This window comes from Panulirus ornatus, chromosome 44, assembly GCF_036320965.1.
Source record: "Panulirus ornatus isolate Po-2019 chromosome 44, ASM3632096v1, whole genome shotgun sequence".
Classification (NCBI taxonomy): Eukaryota; Metazoa; Arthropoda; class Malacostraca; order Decapoda; family Palinuridae; genus Panulirus; species Panulirus ornatus.
In genome coordinates this window covers 8,036,221-8,061,709 of record NC_092267.1, presented here as the reverse complement: position 1 = coordinate 8,061,709, position 25,489 = coordinate 8,036,221, and the positions used below count along the sequence as shown (strand labels likewise).

Here is a 25,489-nt window from a genome sequence, read left to right as displayed (position 1 = left end):
TAGTTTTTCTTTTGTTATGATCAGTCAGGTTAGCAAAATGGATGTCATGGTTCAAAATTGTTTGCTGCACATTATCGTGAAATGTGATAAAGTTCTGTCATCAATTCCCAACTACAGTGATATGATACTGATTTTCTGCTCTTTTTATGCTGTGCAGTGGAATGTTTTTGACCACTGTTTTTCATGTTTTTCTTACTTCCCATGCCTCCTCACTCATTCTATTGTCTGCAAAGGATAGGCATTTTGCTGTGTTTAGTTTGAGTCTTACTCTACAAATCTGACACCATAACATTTTAGCTGTTAATTATGATAATGTGTATTTATGTCATAGGGCAAACTTTTTTGCTTTATGAATGAAAGGCATATGAAGTTATTGGTCTTGTTACCATAATCATGCCTTTCAGATATTGCACAAATACCTGTTTAGCATACTGACGTTCATTTAAGACTTCACTTATTTTGAAAACAGTAGGCTATAGACCATTTGTTAAATGAGTAGGATGTGTGGGAAATTATGTTTTCCCCCTTGTGTCTGCCTTAACAATATTACATGAGAGACTTTTTGCTTGCTCTGAGGTCTCCCTTGTGGAGGTAATGAAGTGATCGGATTTAAGGGTATTTAGCTGTCAGAAGTTGTATATTACAATGATTAAGAAAACTTGTTCTTTTGCAAGTGCTGAATAATGAGAAGTTTGGGTATTAGGCTAAGAGATATGTCGTGGTACGCAGTTTCTTTCAAATCGATGAGTTCGTTGGCATCCTTTTATGTAAACCTTGACAGGACAGTTGCTAAACCAAATTTCTCAAGTTTTCTTTTGGTACTTCTTTATGGTATTTTGCACCATTAGCACAAAGTTGTCTTAGACAGTTGTGTGTATTTTGAATGTCATAAGCATCTTCTGTTCAAGATTTAAGGATTCAAATATGAATTGTTGAAAGCTTCCATTTATTCTGATGTTTATAGATGAAATGGTAAACCTACATGCCCAGGTCTCAAGCAATTATTTTTATTGTCCCTCAATTTTCTTTATAAAAGAGCTTAGAGTTATGTGCTATGATCTTAATGAAGACCGAAAAATCTGACTTGGCCATCTTACTTTTTGATTAAGAAGTTACATATGTGGAGAATTTAATTTTGCGAGATATCGAAAGTAAAACGCTAAGAATTCCTGAATTTAGAATTAATTATCAAAGATACATATGTGGAGAATTTCATTTCGCAAGATATCAAAAGTAAAACACTAAGAATTCGTGAATTTAGAATTATTTATCACAATAACACTTTATAACAACATTTTTCATTACCGTACTTTTCTTCTCCCAGTTAATATGTTGTTTTATGTTTTATTATTGATAAGGCAATAGAGTGTATTGATATGATTTTATTTTCAAGTTCATTCCATTGGAGAATTAAGACGTCCTGAACATACTTGACTTCTGTAAATAGTAGAATTTGGTAGACATCGTGGCACTTTTGTGAATACTACTTTCTTCTCTTTTCTCAACTTCTTATGATTATTTTTCACTCGAAATATATTATTGTGTGTATTTGATATCTAATGTAAGTTTTTAATTGTAATGATAACAGATACCTTATGAGTGTTATTGTTGTTTGTTTTAGATGTTATGTATTTGATGTAATGCTTGATCATATTTGATTAGGCCCAAAAGGTTGTTATCCCTTCCATTGACATGATACATCATTATCTTTCTGATGTTTTTATTTGCTTATGGTACTTGCTCTAATGATTCACACGTAGATAGTGTCATACACAGAAAATTTGGATGCTTGATTATAAAGAACCTTACCATAAAGATGGGATGGCAATAAACCATATGTGAAATAAAAGGCTTCAGTTACTTTAGTTTGGGTTAAAGATTTGCTGTAACTGGTAATTTCAGGCTCGCATTTTGGTACGAACAAATTATACATATACGTTAAAGTTAACAGGTAACTAACAAGAGCAAGGCCTTGTATGTATCAGCAAAAAAATTTTTTAGGGCACGTACGTTTGAACATATAAGGAAAGGGGGAAAAATCCCTTGCTTGCTTGTACAAGATATTAGAACTTATAAACTTAAATCGTAGCACAGTAAGGACTCAGTTGCCCACTGATTGGAGCATGGCAGGGTAACATGATATTCTAGTTTTTTTGTTCTTTTTTCCTTTATATCCCCAGGACCCCTTTTATATGGCTCATGTAGCTAGCTGCAATGCTGTAAGAGTGATGTGCATAGTGAGAGAGTTTATGGTCTTAATATTCTATCTAACACTTGAAGATGTTGAATATTTTTTTTGGTGGATGTGGCTTGACAGTGATGGCCTTAATGACTCAGTTCTTAGAAGTAAGAATTGCTTCGATGAGACTAGTCCTTTCATCCATTGACCATAATGCAACCTTGCTAAGCAGGTGGAATAATTTTTTAATCTTTCACTGACTTAAGAAGTCTACCATGAGCATCTTTATGAGGAAATTCGCATGCATGTACTATGAGGTTGATCCCAGATTATAACCTGTACAAGTGTGACAGTATTGGAAGGATGTGGAGGAATGGGATTGTATATTAAAGCCACAACTGTAGCATCAGAAGTTTTGTATTTCTTAAATGATATCGTGGAAATGTTAGTTTTCATGATTGATGATTTTAAATAGGTTATTTCTGTTCATAAACCATCAGTTGATACTGGCCAGTAGCACTGCTTCATAAAGATTTTTTCGAGAGTCCCGAGACATACGTTAAGCAAACTTCATGGAATAAGATTCTGGGCGAGGAAACATCCTCTAACTGGGAAACTGCTAAGTACAAATAGGGATGACATCAGGCAAGGAGACATCCTCTAACTGGAATACGTTGAGATATCATGCACTGGAAAGCATAAGTACGGTCATTTTGCACTTTTTGCACTCTGCATGCCACTGATATTGATCACTGTACCACTCTTTTAATCAATCAATCAGTCAATTATGTTTTGTCACCTTGTATGCTGATGTGATTCACATTTTCTGCAAAAGCTTTTGACAAATATGATCATGATATAGCTTTATACATATATTTATTTTCATATGTATTCGCCATTTCTCACATTAGTGAGGTAGCATTAAGAACAGGACTGAGCCTAAGGGGGAAATTTTTAGGCTCCACTCATAGACATAAGTCAACATCAAGGCCGGCCCTTATTTGAAATATAGAGAATTATGAAACAGAAAAAGAAAAGACAAGGGAAAATATTTACAAATTTTGGAGGAATAACCAGAAAAGTGGGGAGATTATCACTCGCCATCAGCAGATAGCATTACATTGAACATTATTAAGTCTTTGAAAGAGTCCTGAGAGGCAAGTTGACTGAATTTTGGAAGTGAACAAGCTACATGATCCAGGACAGCATGGTTTCAGGGCAGGAAAATCTTGCATTTCTCCATTGCCTAACCATTATGATAAGATTGTTGAATCTCTGGAAAACAAAGAAATTGCTGATGTGATTTACACACTGCAAAAGCATTTGGCAAATTTTACCATAGTTTCATAGCACCTAAGATGCAAAAAATGGGAATAACTGGAAAAATTGAGAGAGGGACATAGAACTTTCTCACTAGTAGATCACAACATGTAGCTGTAAACCAAGCCATATCTGTGACAAATTAGTAAAAAGCTCAGTACCCCAAGGAACTGTACTTGTGCTCCTCCTGTTCCCCTTTCTTTTACTACCTCAGATATCCAAAGATGCATTATGTACATAGATAGAGAACACCTTAAACATCTGAGGCCCAAAACTCTTCAACATCTTGCCATCTGCAATCAGAAATAGCATGGGATGTACAGTAGAGAAGCTCAAGAGTGCATTAGACAAGTACTACAAAGTGTACTTGACCAGCCAGGCTATGGATCCTATGTGGGCCTGAGGGCTGCTGCTTACAACAGCTTGGTTGACCAATGATGCATTCCAGCAGCCTGGGCTGTGGGAGTGAAGAGCTCAGAAGACCCCACTAGGTATGCATTCCACAAGGCTTCAAAGATTTTGATATTTTCTGTGAAGTAGAAAGGTGCCCCAAACTTTTTGATGCATTGCCTTTAGCTATGAGAAAACTCCACAGCCTGCCCACTAGACAAGACAAAGTGGTGGATACATAAGTCTGAACTGCAACTTGAATGAGCCTAATTAGAAAATGAACACTTGGAATGGAAGTCTTTTGAAGCCATTGTAAGGTATATATAGTCACCAAATGGTTTAAAGCCAAAATGTTGCAGAGTTAGTAAATGCATATAATCTTTAGAATGTGGTAATGTCCTCCTTTCTGTGTATGATGTGTCATAGTTGTAAAATGTATTGGATCTGTGATACCATATATATAGCACATAGAGTGATTTGACCTTACAAACATCAGTATTTTTCAATGTAAGTGATGTTTGGAGACTATATTGGTGGTTCCCTCATTTGATAAAATCACGCAGAATTTTTTATGTATATGTAAATTCTTTTAATATACAACATATATGTAAACTCAATATGCTTTTGATTTGGATAGAATAAAAGGGAGGGAGTTTATTAGATTTGTAATTCTAGGACAGTTGGATTTTCGTTAATTATATTCTTTGGAGGCTTTATACATTAGAATGTGAAGAGTTTGCCAGTCTATGCATAGCTTTTGATTTTATTCATATGCTTTGAAAATACACATTCTTGAGGTTTTAATGAGGGAATATGTGGTGAAAGTAGAAGTGATTGAAATTTGAAGCATGGGTCAGATTGTTTGATAGGGAATGTATGAATTTATATGTATCATGTAGAAGTAATTTTCTGATTATGCTTTTATCTCATTAGTGCAAGTACTCAAGCATAGTTCAAAGATAAGTTGGTGTCATGTCTTCAGTCACCTAGGAAAATGTCTGTACTTATATATTTAATGGTATTTCAATAGGATCACAAAAGCTTTTGACAAACCAAATTATCTCTTAAGAGTGTTGACATTAAATCAGGTTGAAAGTGATTTAAGGATGATACCATGTGAGCAAGTAGCACATCATGCATCAGTCACCGTCCCTCAGCTGCCATGCTTCCCAGCTGCCCTGTCTAACAAGCTGCTATGCCTCCCCTAGCTGCCATCCCTCTCTAGCTTCCCTGGCCCCTAGCTGCCTTCCTGTACCACCTGCCCTTCCCCTCATGTTGTCATGCCTTCCAGCAACCTGGACCCCAGGCTGCCTTCCTCTGACAGCTGCCTCGCCACCCAGCAGTCCTGATCCCTAGCAGTCTTCCTACACCAGCAGCCCCGAATCTTGCTGTCTTCCAACACCAGCAGCCTTGACCCCTAGCTGTCTTCCAACACCAGCAGCCCTGACCCCTAGCTGTCTTCCTACACCAGCAGCCCTGACCCCAAGCTGTCTTCCTACACATGCAGCCCTGACCCCTAGTTGTCTTCCTACACCAGCAGCCCTGACCCCTAGCTGTCTTCTTACACCAGCAGGCCTGACCCCTAGCTGTCTTGCTTCACCAGCAGCCCTGACCTCTATCTGTCTTCCTTCACCAGCAGCCCTGACCCCTAGTTGTCTTATTACACCAGCAGCCCTGACCCATAGTTGTCTTCGTTTACCAGCAGCCCTGACCCCTAGATGTCTTCATACACCAGGAGCCCCGACCCCTAGTTGTCTTTTTACACCAGCAGCCCTGACCCCTAGCTGTCTTCCTATATGAGCAGCCCTGACCCCTAGTTGTCTTTGTACACTAGCAGCCCTGACCCATAGCTCTCTTCTTTCACCAGCAGCCCTGACCCCCTAGCTGTCTTCCTACACCAGCAGCCCTGACCCCTAGATGTCTTCATACACCAGGAGCCCCGACCCCTAGTTGTCTTTTTACACCAGCAGCCCTGACCCCTAGCTGTCTTCCTATATGAGCAGCCCTGACCCCTAGTTGTCTTTGTACACTAGCAGCCCTGACCCATAGCTCTCTTCTTTCACCAGCAGCCCTGACCCCCTAGCTGTCTTCCTACACCAGCAGCCCTGACCCCTAGCTGTCTTCTTACACCAGCAGCCCTGACCCTTAGTTGTCTTCGTACACCAGCAGCCCTGACCCCTAGCTGTCTTCTTACACCAGCAGCCCTGACCTCTAGCTGTCTTCTTATACCAGCAGCCCTAACCCTTAGCTGTCTTCCTACACCAGCAGCCCTGACCCCTAACTGTCTTCCTACACCAGCAGCCCTGACCCCTAGCTGTCCTCCTATACCAGCAGCCCTAACCCCTAGCTGTCCTCTTACACCAGCAGCCCTGACCCCTAACTGTCTTCCTTCATGAGCAGCCCTGACCCCTAGCTGTCTTCTTACACCAGCAGCCCTGACTCCTAATTGTCTTCCTTCACCAGCAGCCCTGACCCCTAGTTGTCTTCCTACACCAGCAGCCCTAACCCCTAGTTGTCTTCGTATACCAGCAGCCCTGACCCCTAGTTGTCTTCGTACACCAGCAGCCCTGACCCCTAGCTGTCTTGTTACACCAGCAGGCCTGACCCCTAGCTGTCTTCTTACACCAGCAGCCCTAACCCCTAGCTGTCTTCCCACGCCAGCAGCCCTGACCCCTAGTTGTCTTCCTACACCAGCAGCCCTAACCCCTAGTTGTCTTCGTATACCAGCAGCCCTGACCCCTAGTTGTCTTCCTACACTAGCAGCCCTAACCCGTAGTTGTCTTCGTATACCAGCAGCCCTGACCCCTAGTTGTCTTCGTACACCAGCAGCCCTGACCCCTAGTTGTCTTCCTACACCAGCAGCCCTGACCCCTAGCTGTCTTCTTACACCAGCAGCCCTGACCCCTAGTTGTCTTCTTACACCAGCAGCCCTAACCCCTAACTGTCTTCCTTCACCAGCAGCCCTGACCCCTAGTTGTCTTCCTACACCAGCAGCCCAGACCGCTAGTTGTCCTCGTACACCAGCAGTCCTGACCACTAGTTGTCTTCCTACACCAGCAGCCCAGACCGCTAGTTGTCCTCGTACACCAGCAGCCCAGACCGCTAGTTGTCCTCATACACCAGCAGTCCTGACCACTAGTAGTCTTCCTACACCAGCAGCCCTGACCCTTAGCTGTCTTCCTACACCAGCAGCCCTGACCCCTAGTTGTCTTCTTACTCCAGCAGCCCAGACCCCTAGTTGTCCTCGTACACCAGCAGCCCTGACCCCTAGCTGTCTTCGTACACCAGCAGCCCTGACCCCTAGCTGTCTTCTTACACCAGCAGCCCAGACCCCTAGTTGTCCTCATACACCAGCAGCCCTGACCCCTAGCTGTCTTCCTACACCAGCAGCCCTGACCCCGAGTTGTCTTCGTACACCAGCAGCCCTGACCCCTAGCTGTCTTCTTACACCAGCAGCCCTGACCCCTAGCTGTCTTCCTACACCAGCAGCCCTGACCCCTAGCTGTCTTCTTACACCAGCAGCCCTGACCCCTAGCTGTCTTCCTACACCAGCAGCCCTGACCCCTAGCTGTCCTCCTATACCAGCAGCCCTGACCCCTAGCTGTCCTCCTACACCAGCAGCCTTGACCCCTAGCTGTCTTCTGACACTAGCAGCCTTGACCTCTAGCTGTCTTCTTACACCAGCAGCCTTGACCCCTAGCTGTCTTCCTACACCAGCAGCCCTGACCCCTAGTTGTCCTCATACACCAGCAGCCCTGACCCCTAGCTGTCTTCTTACACCAGCAACCCTGACCCCTAGCTGTCTTCCTACACCAGCAGCCCTGACCCCTAGCTGTCTTCTTACACCAGCAGCGCAGCCCAGACCCCTAGTTGTCCTCGTACACCAGCAGCCCTGACCCCTAGCTGTCCTCCTCCACCAGCAGCCCTGACCCCAAGTTGTCTTCGTACACCAGCAGGCCTGACCCCTAGCTGTCTTCTTACACCAGCAGGCCTGACCCCTAGTTGTCTTCCTACACCAGTAGCCCTGACCCCTAGCTGTCTTCTTACACCAGCAGCCCTGACCCCTAACTGTCTTCCTACACCAGCAGCCCTGACCCCTAGCTGCCCTCCTACACCAGCAGCCCTGACCCCGAGTTGTCCTCGTACACCAGCAGCCCTGACCCCTAGCTGTCTTCCTACACCAGCAGCCCTGACCCCAAACTATCTTCATACACCAGCATCCTTGACCCCTAGCTGTCTTCTTACACCAGCAGCCCTGACCCCTATCTGTCTTCCTACACCAGCAGCCCAGACCCCTAGTTGTCCTCGTACACCAGCAGTCCAGACCACTAGTTGTCTTCCTACACCAGCAGCCCAGACCCCTAGTTGTCCTCGTACACCAGCAGCCCTGACCCCTAGCTGTCTTCCTACACCAGCAGCCCTGACCCCTAGTTGTCTTCTTACTCCAGCAGCCCAGACCCTTAGTTGTCCTCGTACACCAGCAGCCCTGACCCCTAGCTGTCTTCCTACACCAGCAGCCCTGACCCCTAGCTGTCTTCTTACACCAGCAGCCCAGACCCCTAGTTGTCCTCGTACACCAGCAGCCCTGACCCCTAGCTGTCTTCCTGCATCAGCAGCCCTGACCCCGAGTTGTCTTCGTACACCAGCAGCCCTGACCCCCAGCTGTCTTCTTACACCAGCAGCCCTGACCCCTAGCTGTCTTCCTACACCAGCAGCCCTGACCCCTAGCTGTCTTCTTACACCAGCAGCCCTGACCCCTAGCTGTCTTCCTACACCAGCAGCCCTGACCCCTAGCTGTCCTCCTACACCAGCAGCCTTGACCCCTAGCTGTCTTCTGACACTAGCAGTCTTGACCTCTTGCTGTCTTCTTACGCCAGCAGCCTTGACCCCAAGCTGTCTTCCTACACCAGCAGCCCTGACCCCTAGTTGTCCTCGTACACCAGCAGTCCTGACCCCTAGCTGTCTTCTTACACCAGCAGCCCTGACCCATAGCTGTCTTCCTACACCAGCAGCCCTGACCCCTAGCTGTCTTCTTACACCAGCAGCCCAGACCCTTAGTTGTCCTCGTACACCAGCAGCCCTGACCCCTAGCTGTCCTCCTACACCAGCAGCCCTGACCCCGAGTTGTCTTCGTACACCAGCAGGCCTGACCCCTAGCTGTCTTCTTACACCAGCAGCCCTGACCCCTAGCTGTCTTCCTACACCAGCAGCCCTGACCCCTAGCTGTCTTCTTACACCAGCAGCCCTGACCCCTAACTGTCTTCCTACACCAGCAGCCCTGACCCCTAGCTGTCCTCCTACACCAGCAGCCCTGACCCCGAGTTGTCTTCGTACACCAGCAGCCCTGACCCCTAGCTGTCTTCCTACACCAGCAGCCCTGACCCCAAACTATCTTCTTACACCAGCAGCCTTGACCCCTAGCTGTCTTCTTACACCAGCAGCCCTGACCCCTATCTGTCTTCCCACACCAGCAGCTTTGGCCCTGATCTGTCTTCTTACACCAGCAGCCCTGACCCCTAGCTGTCTTCCTACACCAGCAGCCCTGACCCCTAGCTGTCCTCCTACACCAGCAGCCTTGACCCGTAGCTGTCTTCTTACACCAGCAGCCTTGACCCCTAGCTGTCTTCCTACACCAGCAGCCTTGACCCCTAGCTGTCTTCTTACACCAGCAGCCTTGACCCCTAGCTGTCTTCCTACACCAGCAGCCTTGACCCCTAGCTGTCTTCCTACACCAGCAGCCCTGACCCCTAGCTGTCTTCCTACACCAGCAGCCACCAGCAGCCTTGACCCGTAGCTGTCTTCTTACACCAGCAGCCCTGACCCCTATCTGTCTTCCTACACCAGCAACCCTGACCCCTAACTGTCTTCTTACACCAGCAGCCCTGACCCCTGGTTGTCTTCTTACACTAGTAGCCCTAACCCAAGCTGTCTTCCTACACCAGCAGCCTTGACCCCTAGCTGCCTAGCTACCTCAGCTGCCTTGCTTCATTTCCTTTTCAGCCGTTTTTCCTCCTACAGTTGCCCTGCCTCCTAGCCGTCTTCCCTCAGCAGCTGCCCCTCTGACAACTTAGTACCCTTTCCCACTCAATAGCTTAACCCCATCAGCTTCCATTTCCCTTCAGTTCCCTCGATCCTAGAGCTCCACTCGCTTAACTTTCTTCTGCTGTTATAGCATTACCATCATCAGCTCCTCCTCCACCTCACCAGTCTCCACATTCCATGAATACTCAGCTTCCATCATCACAATCATTAAAAGTAACTTTACAATTTTTGTGATTCATGTTGTGGCACGTCCCATCACATCAATCGTCTCTCGGTACGTCTTCATCCCATGAGCATTCTTATCCTCCTCAGAATGCTGATCTCAGTCAGCTTTCTTACCCCATCAGCATTTCTCTCCTTACCATCCTGACCCCATCACTACCATTACTGCCTCTCTAATATTGATATCTACTGGTCTGTCTCTCCCCCATATGAAGACAGATCAGAGGTCATCCCTGCCCATGAACTTCTGCACTGCGTCATCCCCATGTAGAATGTGATTAGCTCTTGCTAGTACTTCAGGCCTCTTCACCCTATCGGTGGCAGCTCCGTACTCCTCATTTGCTTTCTCATCTTTGGTAGTGTCCCTACACCACCACTTCCCAGTGAGCTTGATCTGTGTTTCCCCCATCGCATCCTGTTGTCAGCATCACCCCTCCTCCTCCTCCTCTTCCTCACCCCCACCATCAGTACCTTATTCATTAGAAGGCGAAGTCCACCAGCATGATCCAGCCCCAAGCGTTGCCACCAGCTGGTCCACTAGTCCTCCGAGAGTCCAGTGTCCTCAGCCTCCACTAGCTAGATCAGCCCTCCAAGAACCTGGTGTCCTCAGCCCGTCACAGCTATCTATCCTAGCCTTCCAAGGCCCTAGTGCCCTCAGCTTTCCTCTCTCCAGGTATCCCAGTCTCATGTAGGCTCCCCTTCATGTGCTCCCCACACTAGAGTTGGTGTCGCAGACAATCTCCCTGGTGTATCATCAGCTGCCACACCCTATCTGTTAATGTATTCAACCTTTTAGTTGTCATGGCTTCATTGATGATGGTTGTGTAACGCTTTTCCTACCCATGGCTGACGGGGTCATTCTCCCGTCACACCTTCCCATCATTTATCCTCCACCTGCCCAAACCCCACACACCTTCCCATCATTTATCCCCCTTCACCTGCCCAAACCTCACACCTTTTCATCATTTATCCCCCTTCACCTGCCCAAACCCCACACCTTCCCATCATTTATCCCCTTCACCTGCCCAAACCCCACACCTTCCCATCATTTATCCCCCTTCACCTGCCCAAACCCCCACACCTTCCCATCATTTATCCCCTTCACCTGTCCAAACCCCACACCTTCCATCATTTATCCCCCTTCACCTGCCCAAACCCCCACACCTTTCCATCATTTATCCCTTCACCTGCCCAAACCTCACACCTTCCCATCATTTATCCCCCTTCACCCGCCCAAACCCCACACCTTTCCTGCTTCATTATCTAACCCGACGACATGCTACCTGTCCATTTAGTTACCCCACACATTTTTGCCATCTCGGCTGCCACGCTCAACACAATCTTTGCCGCTTCCTCCTCCACCCACACAGTTCCCCTGACCCAGTCCCCACCATAACATTAATGGCCGACTACCGCTTATGTGGTCAGCTTATTTTAGTGTTTGCAGACGATGGGGGCCAGCACTTAGCTCCGGCGACGGCGGCTGACCTACGACCTGACCTCGTCCGTCATCCACCCACACCCATCGCCGTTGCCTCCTTCCCTCTCCACCCTCTTTCTCTGCCAAGCTGCTGCTGGCGAGGTGGGTGTGGGTGGCTGGTGTAGCTGCTGCAGGTGTGGGTCAGCGTCGTCGTGCGAGCGAGGTAGGTTAGGTTAGGTAGGGTGGCTGGGCTGGACCATATCATGATAATGTGTGTATAGTATGTATAACTGGTGCATTGTGTATGTATTTATGTATGTATGTATGTGTGTGTTTGTGTGTTGAGGTTGCATGAGGGAAGGTGACTGATGTGAATCCCCTGACTTGCTCATCAACTCGTGGCTCACGAAGTAATTATAGTAATAATAATAATAATAATAATAATAATAATAATAATAATAATAGTAATAATGTGAACATCGTGATAAAACGGCGTTGGGTATCGATAAGAAACCTCACAGTTCACAAGTTGCCAACGTAACTTTCGCGGGAAAGTTTATATAAAGATATTTAATCCCTCTGATATATTCACTTGTGCGATAACCTCTTGTGTAGTGTTTCTCAGATTGAAGGCACGCGGAACTAACATTGGCAATTTGTTTTCACTCGAGTAAAGAACACCTCACTCCTCTTAACTTTCCATCCCTTTTGGGCCTAAAATCTTGTTCATTAGTAAGCTTAACTCTCAATTTCGATTATATAAGTGCGTTACGAAGCCTGAACGAGATTTGTATTTGCTGTTATATAACAACGGTAGTCGTATTCACCGTTGTATAACAGGACGGTAGTTGTATTTGCTGTTATATAACAGTACGGTAGTTGTATTTGCTGTTATATAAGTGTGTATAGCGCAGGTGAGGAGGCGCGCTTTGTCGTTTTCCTTACGCGGGAGCCCCGAGTTGAGCGTGTCCGTTTTCTGTGGTTTACAGACAAGGCTCGAGCAAGTCAGGGGCGAGAGTTAGTGACTGTAAGACTGAATACCAAGGGTGGTGGTCATCTTGCCCTCAACAATATTACTGGAGCCACGGCCCAGCCAACGGATGCTAGAGATGATAAAATCGTCCCCTACATTGACTTCCAAGTATCTCCTAACGAATTAGCCCTTGCCACAGTACCTGGGCAGGACTTTGACCCGAGAACACGAGCCTTCTCAGAGGAGGAGCTCAAACCACAGCCCATGATCAAGAAAAGTCGCAAACAGGTACGTTCCCGACTTGACCTTTCTTGTTTACACACACACACACACACACACACACACACACACACACACACACACTCAGACACACACTAGAAGATGAAACAGCCTCCGTAGTGTAGTGGTTAGCGTGGCGACCCACGGATCTCACGGGCCCATGTTCGCAATCCTGTAAAGGGCAGCAGGCTCATAGACACGCCTACCAATATCATCATCCTGTAGGGACTGATACAAAAATTGGTACCTGGTGTATGTGTAAAGTCACCTTTGGCAAGGCTTCATCTATGGGAATACAGTAGTCAAAAAACTTTTCACTCCAAAAAGAATTCATTTACCTGCTGCGGCCTTAGAGTTGTGGGAGCTCTTAGAAAAGGAGTATAGGGGCTATTATATATATATATATATATATATATATATATATATATATATATATATATATATATATATATATATATATACATACATATATATATCCTTGTATTACCTTGGATATCTTTGCAGAGGCTCCTTGCATTCTAAGGCTGCCCTACTTACAGTAGCAGAATTATGTGGACTATGTTGGAGTCGAAAGTTCTTTAATGAAGCTAAACTCCCAGTGATACAGCCTTGCCAGATGTGAAATTTCACTGGCAGTGTAACCTCATGAAGGCGGAGTTCAGTAACACACACACATACAATTTATATATGTGTATATTTGTAATATAGATATATACATAATTTTCATTCATATGTAAGTATATATATTGGAAAGGATCACAATTTTGTGCGTAATCAATTCCTATTAGTCCACAGGGAAAATGAAACATGTTAAGTTCCCAAGTGCACCTTGATGTAATAATCACATCATCAGGGGAGACAAGAGAGAAATAACAGTCAGTTGATATACAATGGAGAGACGTAGTAAGGACACCATTTGGTAAACATCCTAGCTTCGTCTTCGATTTATATCAACTGACTGTTATATTTCTCTCCTCTCCCCTGATGATGTGATTATTACACGAAAGTGCACTTGGGAACTTATCGTGTTTCATTTTCTCCATGGACTCACAGGAATATCTTGATCACGAGCAAAATTGTGATCCTTTCCAATATATATATATCACACACACACACACACACACACACACACACACACACACACACACACACACACACACACATACATACATACATACATACATACATACATACATACGTACTCCTATGAGCCCACAGGGAAAATGAAACACGATAAGTTCCCAAGTGCACTTTCGTGTAATAATCACATCATCAGGGGAGACACAAGAGAGAAATAAATGTCAGTTGATATACTTCAAAGAGACAAAGCTAGGATGCCATTTGGTAAACCTGTGGACCCATAGGAATATCTTGATCACGCGCAAAATTGTGATCCTTTTCATACATACATACATACATATTCTTACTCAATAAATATAAGTACTGGTGTGTATTAGTTATATATATATATATATATATATATATATATATATATATATATATATATATATATATATATATATATATTCCAATGAGTAGTTATTTTTTGGTAATTTAACTGCAAATCCTGTTTACCTGGACAACCAGCTGTGTGGACTACAGTGCTGATATCAAACATATTTATGATATTCTAGAAAATGACTCAGGCTATCATTTTTCATTAGAATTGAGATGTTTAACTATTACATTAACTGTGAATGGTGGCAGCTAAAGTTTTCAGTTATCTCGGGCCCAGTAAAAGTCAGTTTTGTGGAGGCCAATAGTAATCAACCCTATTTTTATTTTGCCCAACCATATTTCCATTCACAATTTAGTTTGCATAGGATTACTGCAAAACTTTGTGCCTAGTTTTCTTAGTTTGATACGTAACTTTGATGTATGTCTAGGCAGCTGTATCAGAAACAAGAATCAGGTAAAGTAGGCAAAGATCATTCATTAAGTTACAGTTTATTGCACTTAGACATTACATTTTGCAGAGTACATATGATTGAATATGTAATATGTAAAGTGTATGATTCATTGATATGCTAGAAATGGTGCTAGTTTAAGAAAGTGCTGTTATCATAGTTGTAATTGTGTACACTTGTAATATATGCATAGTGGCAGTATCGTAACCAATGAGCATACGAGGTGCTGCTACTGTGAATAGATAAGAGTGATGGAAATAACTGAAAGCAGAGTAACTGAGGAGTGTTTTTTTTATATATATGAAAGTTGGGGAATGTGTTAATCAGGTTTCTGTCGTAAAGATGACCGTGGAAAAGTATTTAGCCAAAGGTAGGAAGTTGTAATACAGCTTTTATGGATCTGGACAAAGTATATGACAGAGTCAAGAACTTTATGGGATGTGTTAAGGTTCATGGGTAAGGTGACAGCACTTGAATGGTATGAAAGTCTTCTATAGAAGAGCAGATACATGTGTAAGAGTGGATGGAGAGTTGAGTGATTGTTGAAAGTTTTGGTGTATATGTGGGTGTGAGGCAGGGCTGTGTGTGGCTTTATATATATATATATATATATATATATATATATATATATATATATATATATATATATATATATATATATTTTTGCCGCTGTCTCCTGCATTTGCGAGGTAGCGCAAGGAAACAGACGAAAGAAATGGCCCAACCCACCCCCATACACATGTATATACATACACGTCCACACACGCAAATATACATACCTACACAGCTTTCCATGGTTTACCCCAGATGCTTCACATGCCCTGATTTCAATCCACTGACAGCACGTCAACCCTGGTATACCACATCGATCCAATTCACTCTATTCCTTGCCCGCCTTTCACCCTCCTGCATGTTCAGGCCCTGATCACACAAAATCTTTTTCACTCCATCTTTCCATCTCCAATTTGGTCTCCCACTTCTCCTCGTTCCCTCCACCTCCGACACATATATCCTCTTGGTCAATCTTTCCTCACTCATTCTCTCCATGTGCCCAAACCATTTCAAAACACCCTCTTCTGCTCTCTCTACCACGCTCTTTTTATTTCCACACATCTCTCTTACCTTTACGTTACTTACTCGATCAAACCACCTCACACCACACATTGTCCTCAAACATCTCATTTCCAGCACATCCACCCTCCTGCGCACAACTCTATCCATAGCCCACGCCTAGCAACCATACAACATTGTTGGAACCACTATTCCTTCAAACATACCCATTTTTGCTTTCCGAGATAATGTTCTCGACTTCCACACATTCTTCAAGGCTCCCAGGATTTTCGCCCCCTCCCCCACCCTATGATCCACTTCCGCTTCCATGGTTCCATCCGCTGCCAGATCCACTCCCAGATATCTAAAACACTTTACTTCCTCCAGTTTTTCTCCATTCAAACTTACCACCTTACTGAACCTAATAACCTTGCTCTTATTCACATTTACTCTTAACTTTCTTCTTTCACACACTTTACCAAACTCAGTCACCAGCTTCTGCAGTTTCTCACATGAATCAGCTACCAGTGCTGTATCATCAGCGAACAACAACTGACTCACTCCCCAAGCTCTCTCATCCCCAACAGACTTCATACTTGCCCCTCTTTCCAAAACTCTTGCATTCACCTCCCTAACAACCCATCCATAAACAAATTAAACAACCCTGGAGACATCACACACCCTTGCCGCAAACCTACATTCACTGAGAACCAATCACTCTCCTCTCTTCCTACACGTACACATGCCTTACATCCTCGATAAAAACTTTTCACTGCTTCTAACAACTTGCCTTCCACACCATATATTCTTAATACCTTCCACAGAGCATTTCTATCAACTCTATCATAAGCCTTCTCCAGATCCATAAATGCTACATACAAATCCATTTGCTTTTCTAAGTATTTCTCACATACATTCTTCAAAGCAAACACCTGATCCTCACATCCTCTACCACTTCTGAAACCACACTGCTCTTCCCCAATCTGATGCTCTGTACATGCCTTCACCCTCTCAATCAATACCCTCCCATATAATTTACCAGGAGTTCTCAACAAACTTATACCTCTGTAATTTGAGCACTCACTCTTATCCCCTTTGCCTTTGTACAATGGCACTATGCACGCATTCTGCCAATCCTCAGGCACCTCACCATGAGTCATACATACATTAAATAACCTTACCAACCAGTCAACAATACAGTCAACCCCTTTTTTAATAAATTCCACTGCAATACCATCCAAACCTGCTGTCTTGCCGGCTTTCATCTTCCGCAAAGCTTTTACTACCTCTTCTCTGTTTACCAAATCATTTTCCCTAACCCTCTCACTTTGCACACCACCTCAACCAAAGCACCCTATATCTGCCACTCTATCATCAAACACATTCAACAAACCTTCAAAATACTCACTCCATCTCCTTCTCACATCACCACTACTTGTTATCACTTCCCCATTTGCGCCTTTCACTGAAATTCCCATTTGCTCCCTTGTCTTACGCACTTTATTTACCTCCTTCCAGAACATCTTTTTATTCTCCCTAAAATTTAATGATACTCTCTCACCCCAACTCTCATTTGCCCTCTTTTTCACCTCTTGCACCTTTCTTTTGACCTCCTGTCACTTTCTGTTATACATCTCCCACTCAATTGCATTTTTTCCCTGCAAAAATCGTCCAAATGCCTCTCTCTTCTCTTTCACTAATAATCTTACTCCTTCATCCCACCACTCACTACCCTTTCTATTCAACCCACCTCCCACGCTTCTCATGCCACAAGCATCTTTTGCGCAATCCATCACTGATTCCCTAAATACATCCCATTCCTCTCCCAATCCCCTTACTTCCATTGTTCTCACCTTTTTCCATTCTGTACTCAGTCTCTCCTGGTACTTCCTCACACAAGTCTCCTTCCCAAGCTCACTTTCACCACCCTCTTCACCCCAACATTCACTCTTCTTTTCTGAAAACCCATACAAATCTTCACCTTAGCCTCCACAAGATAATGATCAGACATCCCTCCAGTTGCACCTCTCAGCACATTAACACTATATATATATATATATATATATATATATATATATATATATATATATATATATATATATATATATAATATATATATATAAGGGTAAGAGAGATGTGTGGAAATAAAAAGAGCGTGGTTGAGAGAGCAGAAGAGGGTGTTTTGAAATGGTTTGGGCACATGGAGAGAATGAGTGAGGAAAGATTGACCAAGAGGATATATGTGTCAGAGGTGGAGGGAATGAGGAAAAGTGGGAGACCAAATTGGAGGTGGAAAGATGGAGTGAAAAAGATTTTGTATGATCGGGGCCTGAACATGCAGGAGGGTGAAAGGAGGGCAAGGAATAGAGTGAATTGGATCGATGTGGTATACCGGGGTTGACGTGCTGTCAGTGGATTGAATCAGGGCATGTGAAGCGTCTGGGGTAAACCATGGAAAGCTGTTTAGGTATATGTATATATATATATATATATCTTACACATGTATCTGCTCCTCTATAGAAGACTTTCATACCATTCAAGTTAGTCCCCTTACCCATGAACCTTAACACATCCCATAAAGCACTTGACTCTGTCATATACTTTGTCCAGATCCATAAAAGCCGTATACAACTTCCTACCTTTGGCTAAATACTTTTCCACAGTCATCTTTACCACTAAAACCTGATTAACACATTCCCCAACTTTCTTATATAAAAAAAAACACTCCTCAGTTACTCTTCTTTCAGTTATTTCCATCATTCTATCTCTTCACAGTAGCAGCACCTCATATGGGGAGGTGATAACAAGTAGTGGTGATGTGAGAAGGAGATGGAGTGAGTAGTTTGAAGGTTTGTTGAATGTGTTTGATGATAGAGTGGCAGATATAGGGTGTTTTGGTCAAGGTGGTGTGCAAAGTGAGAGGGTTAGGGAGAATGATTTGGTAAACAGAGGAGAGGTAGTAAAATCTTTGTGGAAGATGAAAGCTGGCAAGGCAGCAGGTTTAGATGGTATTGCAGTGGAATTTATGAAAAAAGGGGGTGACTGTATTGTTGACTTGTTGGTAAGGTTATTTAATGTATGTGTGACTCATGGTGAGGTGCCTGAGGACTGGCAAAATGCTTGCATAGTGCCATTGTACAAAGGCAAAGGGGATAAGAGTGAGTGCTCAAATTACAGAGGTATAAGTTTGTTGAGTATTCCTGGGAAATAAGTTGGGAGGGTATTGATTGAGAGGGTGAAGGCATATACAGAGCATCAGATTGGGGAGGAGTAGTGTGGTTTCAGAAGTGGTAGAGGATGTGTGGATCAGGTGTTTGCTTTGAAAAATATATGTGAGAAATGCTTAGAAAAGCAAATGGAATTGTATGTAGCATTTATGGATCTGGAGAAGGCATATGGTAGAGCTGATAGAGATGCTCTGTGGAAGGTATTAAGAATATATGGTGTGGGAGGTAAGTTGTGAGAAGCAGTGAAAAGTTTTTATCGAGGATGTAAGGCATGTGTACGTGTAGGAAGAGAGGAAAGTGATTGTTTCTCATTGAATGTTGGTTCGCGGCAGGGGTGTGTGATGTCTCCATGGTTGTTTAATTTTTTTATGGATGGGGTTGTTAGGGAGGTGAATGCAAGTTTTGGAAAGAGGGGCAAGTATGCAGTCTGTAGTGGATGAGAGAGCTTGGGAAGTGAGTCAGTTGTTGTTCGCTGATGATACAGCACTGGTGGCTAATTCGAGTGAGAAACTGCAGGAGCTGGTGACTGAGTTTGGTAAATTGTGTGAAAGAAGAAAGCTAAGAGTAAATGTGAATAAGAGTAAGGTTATTAGGTACAGTAGGGTTGAGGGAAAGTAAAAAAAGAGGTAAGTTTGAATGGAGAAAAACTAGAGGAAGTGAAGTGTTTTAGATGTTTGGGAATGGATTTGGAAATGGATGGAACGATGGAAACGGAAGTGAATCATAGGGTGGGGGAGGGGGCGAAAGTTCTGGGAGCGTTGAAAAATGTGTGGAAGTTGAGAATGTTATCTTGGAAAACAAAAATGGGTATGTTTGAAGGAATAGTGGTTCCAACAATGTTATATGGTTGCGAGGTGTGGGCTATAGATAGAGTTGTGTGGAGGAGGGTGGATGTGCTGGAAATGAGATGTTTGAGGACAATATGTGGTGTGAGGTGGTTTGATCGAGTAAGTAATGAAAGGGTAAGAGAGATGTGTGGTTATAAAAAGAGTGTGGTTGAGAGAGCAGAAGAGGATGTTTTGAAATGGTTTGGTCACATTGAGAGAATGAGTGAAGAAAGATTGACCAAGAGGATATATGTGTCAGAGGTGGAGGGAACGAGGAGAAGTGGGAGACCAAATTGGAGGTGGAAAGATGGAGTGAAAAAGATTTTGAGTGATCGGGGCCTGAACATGCAGGAGATTGAAAGGCGGGCAAGGAATAGAGTGAATTGGAACGATGTGGCATACCGGGGTCGACGTGCTGTCAAGGGATTGAACCAGGGCATATGAAGCGTCTGGGGTAAACTATGGAAAGTTCTGTGGGGCGTGGATGTGGAAAGGGAGCTGTGGTTTCGGTCCATTATACATGACGGCTAGAGACTGAGTGTGAATGAATGTGGCCTTGTCTTTTCCTAGTGCTACCTCGCGCACATGTTGGGGCAGGTCATTTCATGTGTGGCGGGGTGGCCATGGGAAGAAATAAGGGGAGACAGTATGAATTATGCACATGTTTATGTCTGTGTGTGTATATATATATATATATATGTATACGCTAAGATGTATAGGTATGTATATGTGCGTGTGTGGACGTATATGTATATACATGTGTATGTGGGTGGGTTGGGCCATTCTTTTGTCTTTTCCTTGCACTACCTCGCTAATGTGGGAGACAGCAACAAAGTATAATATATATATATATATATATATATATATATATATATATATATTCCCTGGGGATAGGGGAGAAAGAATACTTCCCACGTATTCCCTGCGTGTCGTAGAAGGCGACTAAAAGGGAAGGGAGCGGGGGGCTGGAAATCCTCCCCTCTCGTTTTTTTTTTTTTAATTTTCCAAAAGAAGGAACAGAGAAGAGGGCCAGGTGAGGATATTCCCTCAAAGGCCCAGTCCTCTGTTCTTAACGCTACCTCGCTATCACGGGAAATGGCGAATAGTATGAAAAAAAAAAAAATATATATATATATATATATATATATATATATATATATATATATATATATATATATATATATATATTTTTCCAAAAGAAGGAGCAGAGGGGGCCAGGTGAGGATATTCCAAAAAAGGCCCAGTCCTCTGTTCTTAACGCTACCTCGCTAACGTGGGAAATGGCGAAGTTTAAAAATATATATATATATATATATATATATATATATATATATATATATATATATATATATATATATAATTTCTTTCATACTATTCGCCATTTCCTGCATGCGAAGTAGTGTTAAGAACAGAGGACTGAGCCTTTGAGGGAATATCCTCACCTGGCCCCCTTCTGTTCCTTCTTTTGGAAAATTAAAAAAACGAGAGGGGAGGATTTCCAGCCTCCTGCTCTCTCCCCTTTAGTCACCTTGTACAACACGCAGGGAATATGTGGAAAGTATTCTTTCTCCCGTATACCCAGGGATAGTATATATTTATTTATTTATTTTGCTTTGTCGCTGTCTCCCGCGTTAGCGAGGTAGCGCAAGGAAACAGACGAAAGAATGGCCCAACCCACCCACATACACATGTATATCCCTGGGGATAGGGGAGAAAGAATACTTCCCATGCATTCCTCACGTGTCGTAGAAAGGCGACTAATGGGGACAGGAGCAGGGGGCCAGAAATCCTCCCCTCCTTGTATTTTAACTTTCTAAAAGAGGAAACAAAATATATATATATATATATATATATATATATATATATATATATATTTTTTTTTTTTTTTTTTTTTTTTATACTTTGTCGCTGTCTCCCGCGTTTGCGAGGTAGCGCAAGGAAACAGACGAAAGAAATGGCCCAACCCTCCCCATACACATGTACATACACACGTCCACACACGCAAATATACATACCTACACAGCTTTCCATGGTTTACCCCGGACGCTTCACATGCCTTGATTCAATCCACTGACAGCACGTCAACCCCTGTATACCACATCGCTCCAATTCACTCTATTCCTTGCCCTCCTTTCACCCTCCTGCATGTTCAGGCCCCGATCACACAAAATCCTTTTCACTCCATCTTTCCACCTCCAATTTGGTCTCCCTCTTCTCCTCGTTCCCTCCACCTCCGACACATATATCCTCTTGGTCAATCTTTCCTCACTCATTCTCTCCATGTGCCCAAACCATTTCAAAACACCCTCTTCTGCTCTCTCAACCACGCTCTTTTTATTTCCACACATCTCTCTTACCCTTACGTTACTTACTCGATCAAACCACCTCACACCACACATTGTCCTCAAACATCTCATTTCCAGCACATCCATCCTCCTGCGCACAACTCTATCCATAGCCCACGCCTCGCAACCATACAACATTGTTGGAACTACTATTCCTTCAAACATACCCATTTTTGCTTTCTGGGATAATGTTCTCGACTTCCACACATTTTTCAAGGCTCCCAAAATTTTCGCCCCCTCCCCCACCCTATGATCCACTTCCGCTTCCATGGTTCCATCCGCTGACAGATCCACTCCCATATATCTAAAACACTTCACTTCCTCCAGTTTTTCTCCATTCAAACTCACCTCCCAATTGACTTGACCCTCAACCCTACTGTACCTAATAACCTTGCTCTTATTCACATTTACTCTTAACTTTCTTCTTCCACACACTTTACCAAACTCCGTCACCAGCTTCTGCAGTTTCTCACATGAATCCGCCACCAGCGCTGTATCATCAGCGAACAACAACTGACTCACTTCCCAAGCTCTCTCATCCCCAACAGACTTCATACTTGCCCCTCTTTCCAAGACTCTTGCATTTACCTCCCTAACAACCCCATCCATAAACAAATTAAACAACCATGGAGACATCACACACCCCTGCCGCAAACCTACATTCACTGAGAACCAATCACTTTCCTCTCTTCCTACACGTACACATGCCTTACATCCTCGATAAAAACTTTTCACTGCTTCTAACAACTTGCCTCCCACACCATATATTCTTAATACCTTCCACAGAGCATCTCTATCAACTCTATCATATGCCTTCTCCAGATCCATAAATGCTACATACAAATCCATTTGCTTTTCTAAGTATTTCTCACATACATTCTTCAAAGCAAACACCTGATCCACACATCCTCTACCACTTCTGAAACCACACTGCTCTTCCCCAATCTGATGCTCTGTACATGCCTTCACCCTCTCAATCAATACCCTCCCATATAATTTACCAGGAATACTCAACAAACTTATACCTCTGTAATTTGAGCACTCACTCTTATCCCCTTTGCCTTTGTACAATGGCACTATGCACGCATTCTGCCAATCCTCAGGCACCTCACCATGAGTCATACATACATTAAATAACCTTACCAACCAGTCAACAATACAGTCACCCCCTTTTTTAATAAATTCCACTGCAATACCATCCAAACCTGCTGCCTTGCCGGCTTTCATCTTCCGCAAAGCTTTTACTACCTCTTCTCTGTTTACCAAATCATTTTCCCTAACCCTCTCACTTTGCACACCACCTCGACCAAAACACCCTATATCTGCCACTCTGTCATCAGACACATTCAACAAACCTTCAAAATACTCATTCCATCTCCTTCTCACATCACCACTACTTGTTATCACCTCCCCATTTACGCCCTTCACTGAAGTTCCCATTTGCTCCCTTGTCTTACGCACCCTATTTACCTCCTTCCAGAACATCTTTTTATTCTCCCTAAAATTTACTGATAGTCTCTCACCCCAACTCTCATTTGCCCTTTTTTTCACCTCTTGCACCTCTCTCTTGACCTCCTGTCTCTTTCTTTTATACTTTTCCCACTCAATTGCATTTTTTCCCTGCAAAAATCGTCCAAATGCCTCTCTCTTCTCTTTCACTAATACTCTTACTACTTCATCCCACCACTCACTACCCTTTCTAAACAGCCCACCTCCCACTCTTCTCATGCTACAAGCATCTTTTGCGCAATCCATCACTGATTCCCTAAATACATCCCATTCCTCCCCCACTCCCCTTACTTCCATTGTTCTCACCTTTTTCCATTCTGTACACAGTCTCTCCTGATACTTCTTCACACAGGTCTCCTTCCCAAGCTCACTTACTCTCACCACCTTCTTCACCCCAACATTCACTCTTCTTTTCTGAAAACCCATACTAATCTTCACCTTAGCCTCCACAAGATAATGATCAGACATCCCTCCAGTTGCACCTCTCAGCACATTGACATCCAAAAGTCTCTCTTTCGCACGCCTGTCAATTAACACGTAATCCAATAACGCTCTCTGGCCATCTCTCCTACTTACATAAGTATACTTATGTATATCTCGCTTTTTAAACCAGGTATTCCCAATCATCAGTCCTTTTTCAGCACATAAATCTACAAGCTCTTCACCATTTCCATTTACAACACTGAACACCCCATGCATACCAATTATTCCCTCAACTGCCACATTACTCACCTTTGCATTCAAATCACCCATCACTATAACCCGGTCTCGTGCATCAAAACCGCTAACACACTCATTTAGCTGCTCCCAAAACACTAGCCTCTCATGATCTTTCTTCTCATGCCCAGGTGCATATGCACCAATAATCACCCACCTCTCTCCATCAACTTTCAATTTTACCCATATTAATCGAGAATTTACTTTCTTACATTCTATCACATACTCCCACAACTCCTGTTTCAGGAGTATTGCTACTCCTTCCCTTGCTCTTGTCCTCTCACTAACCCCTGACTTCACTCCCCAGACATTTCCAAACCACTCTTCCCCTTTACCCTTGAGCTTCGTTTCACTCAGAGCCAAAACATCCAGGTTCCTTTCCTCAAACATACTACCTATCTCTCCTTTTTTCACATCTTGGTTACATCCACACACATTTAGGCACCCCACTCTGAGCCTTCGAGGAGGATGAGCACTCCCCGCGTGACTCCTTCTTCTGTTTCCCATTTTAGAAAGTTAATACAAGGAGGGGAGGATTTCCGGCCCCCCGCTCCCGATGATGTGATGAAATGAAAGCCAAACTAGGAAAATGGGGTTCAGAGATGGATTGTGGCAGTGAGGTATGGTGGCTAGTGGTAAGCCTGTTTGTGAATGATACTTTGTTGTTTGCTGAGAGTGAAGAGAAGTTGCAGATGGTTGTGTGTTTTATGATGTGTGAGTAGAGGCAAAAAAATTGAAGGTAGATTCAAGTAAGCGTGTTTGAAAAGGATACATAGTGAAAGTATAGGTTTTGCAAAACCCCATAGAGTGAAAGACGAAAGTGTACTAAACGGTGTTGTAGATATAGGGGAGAAAGACTGGAAGAGGTGAGAGAATTAAACAGTTTAGGAGCTATCTTCTATAAGTATGGTGATATGGAAGGCAAGATTAAGGAGAGAGCAGTACAAGGCAGAAGCCACTGGGTCCCTTATTGGAATAATGAGTAAAGGTGTAGGCTTGGAATTGAACAAATGATTAAGGGGCAACATAAACCTCCCACACCTAAGCTATGCAGCAAAAACATGGAATGGATTGGAAATGAG

General features: G+C 43.7%; 1 protein-coding gene across 13 annotated transcripts in view; it reads left to right on the top strand.

Annotated features, from left to right (window-relative positions):
• LOC139762708 (thyrotroph embryonic factor-like) overlaps positions 1-25,489 on the top strand; it is a 258,351-nt gene that overhangs the window by 205,849 nt on the left and 27,013 nt on the right. For 10 of the 13 annotated variants that reach the window (XM_071687711.1, XM_071687705.1, XM_071687708.1 and 7 more), the window contains exon 4: positions 12,563-12,834. In XM_071687711.1, coding sequence (XP_071543812.1) covers positions 12,563-12,834 — 272 coding nt within the window. The remainder of the gene's footprint in view (positions 1-12,562; positions 12,835-25,489) is intronic. The other 3 variants (XM_071687712.1, XM_071687702.1, XM_071687704.1) reach the window with 1 other exon arrangement.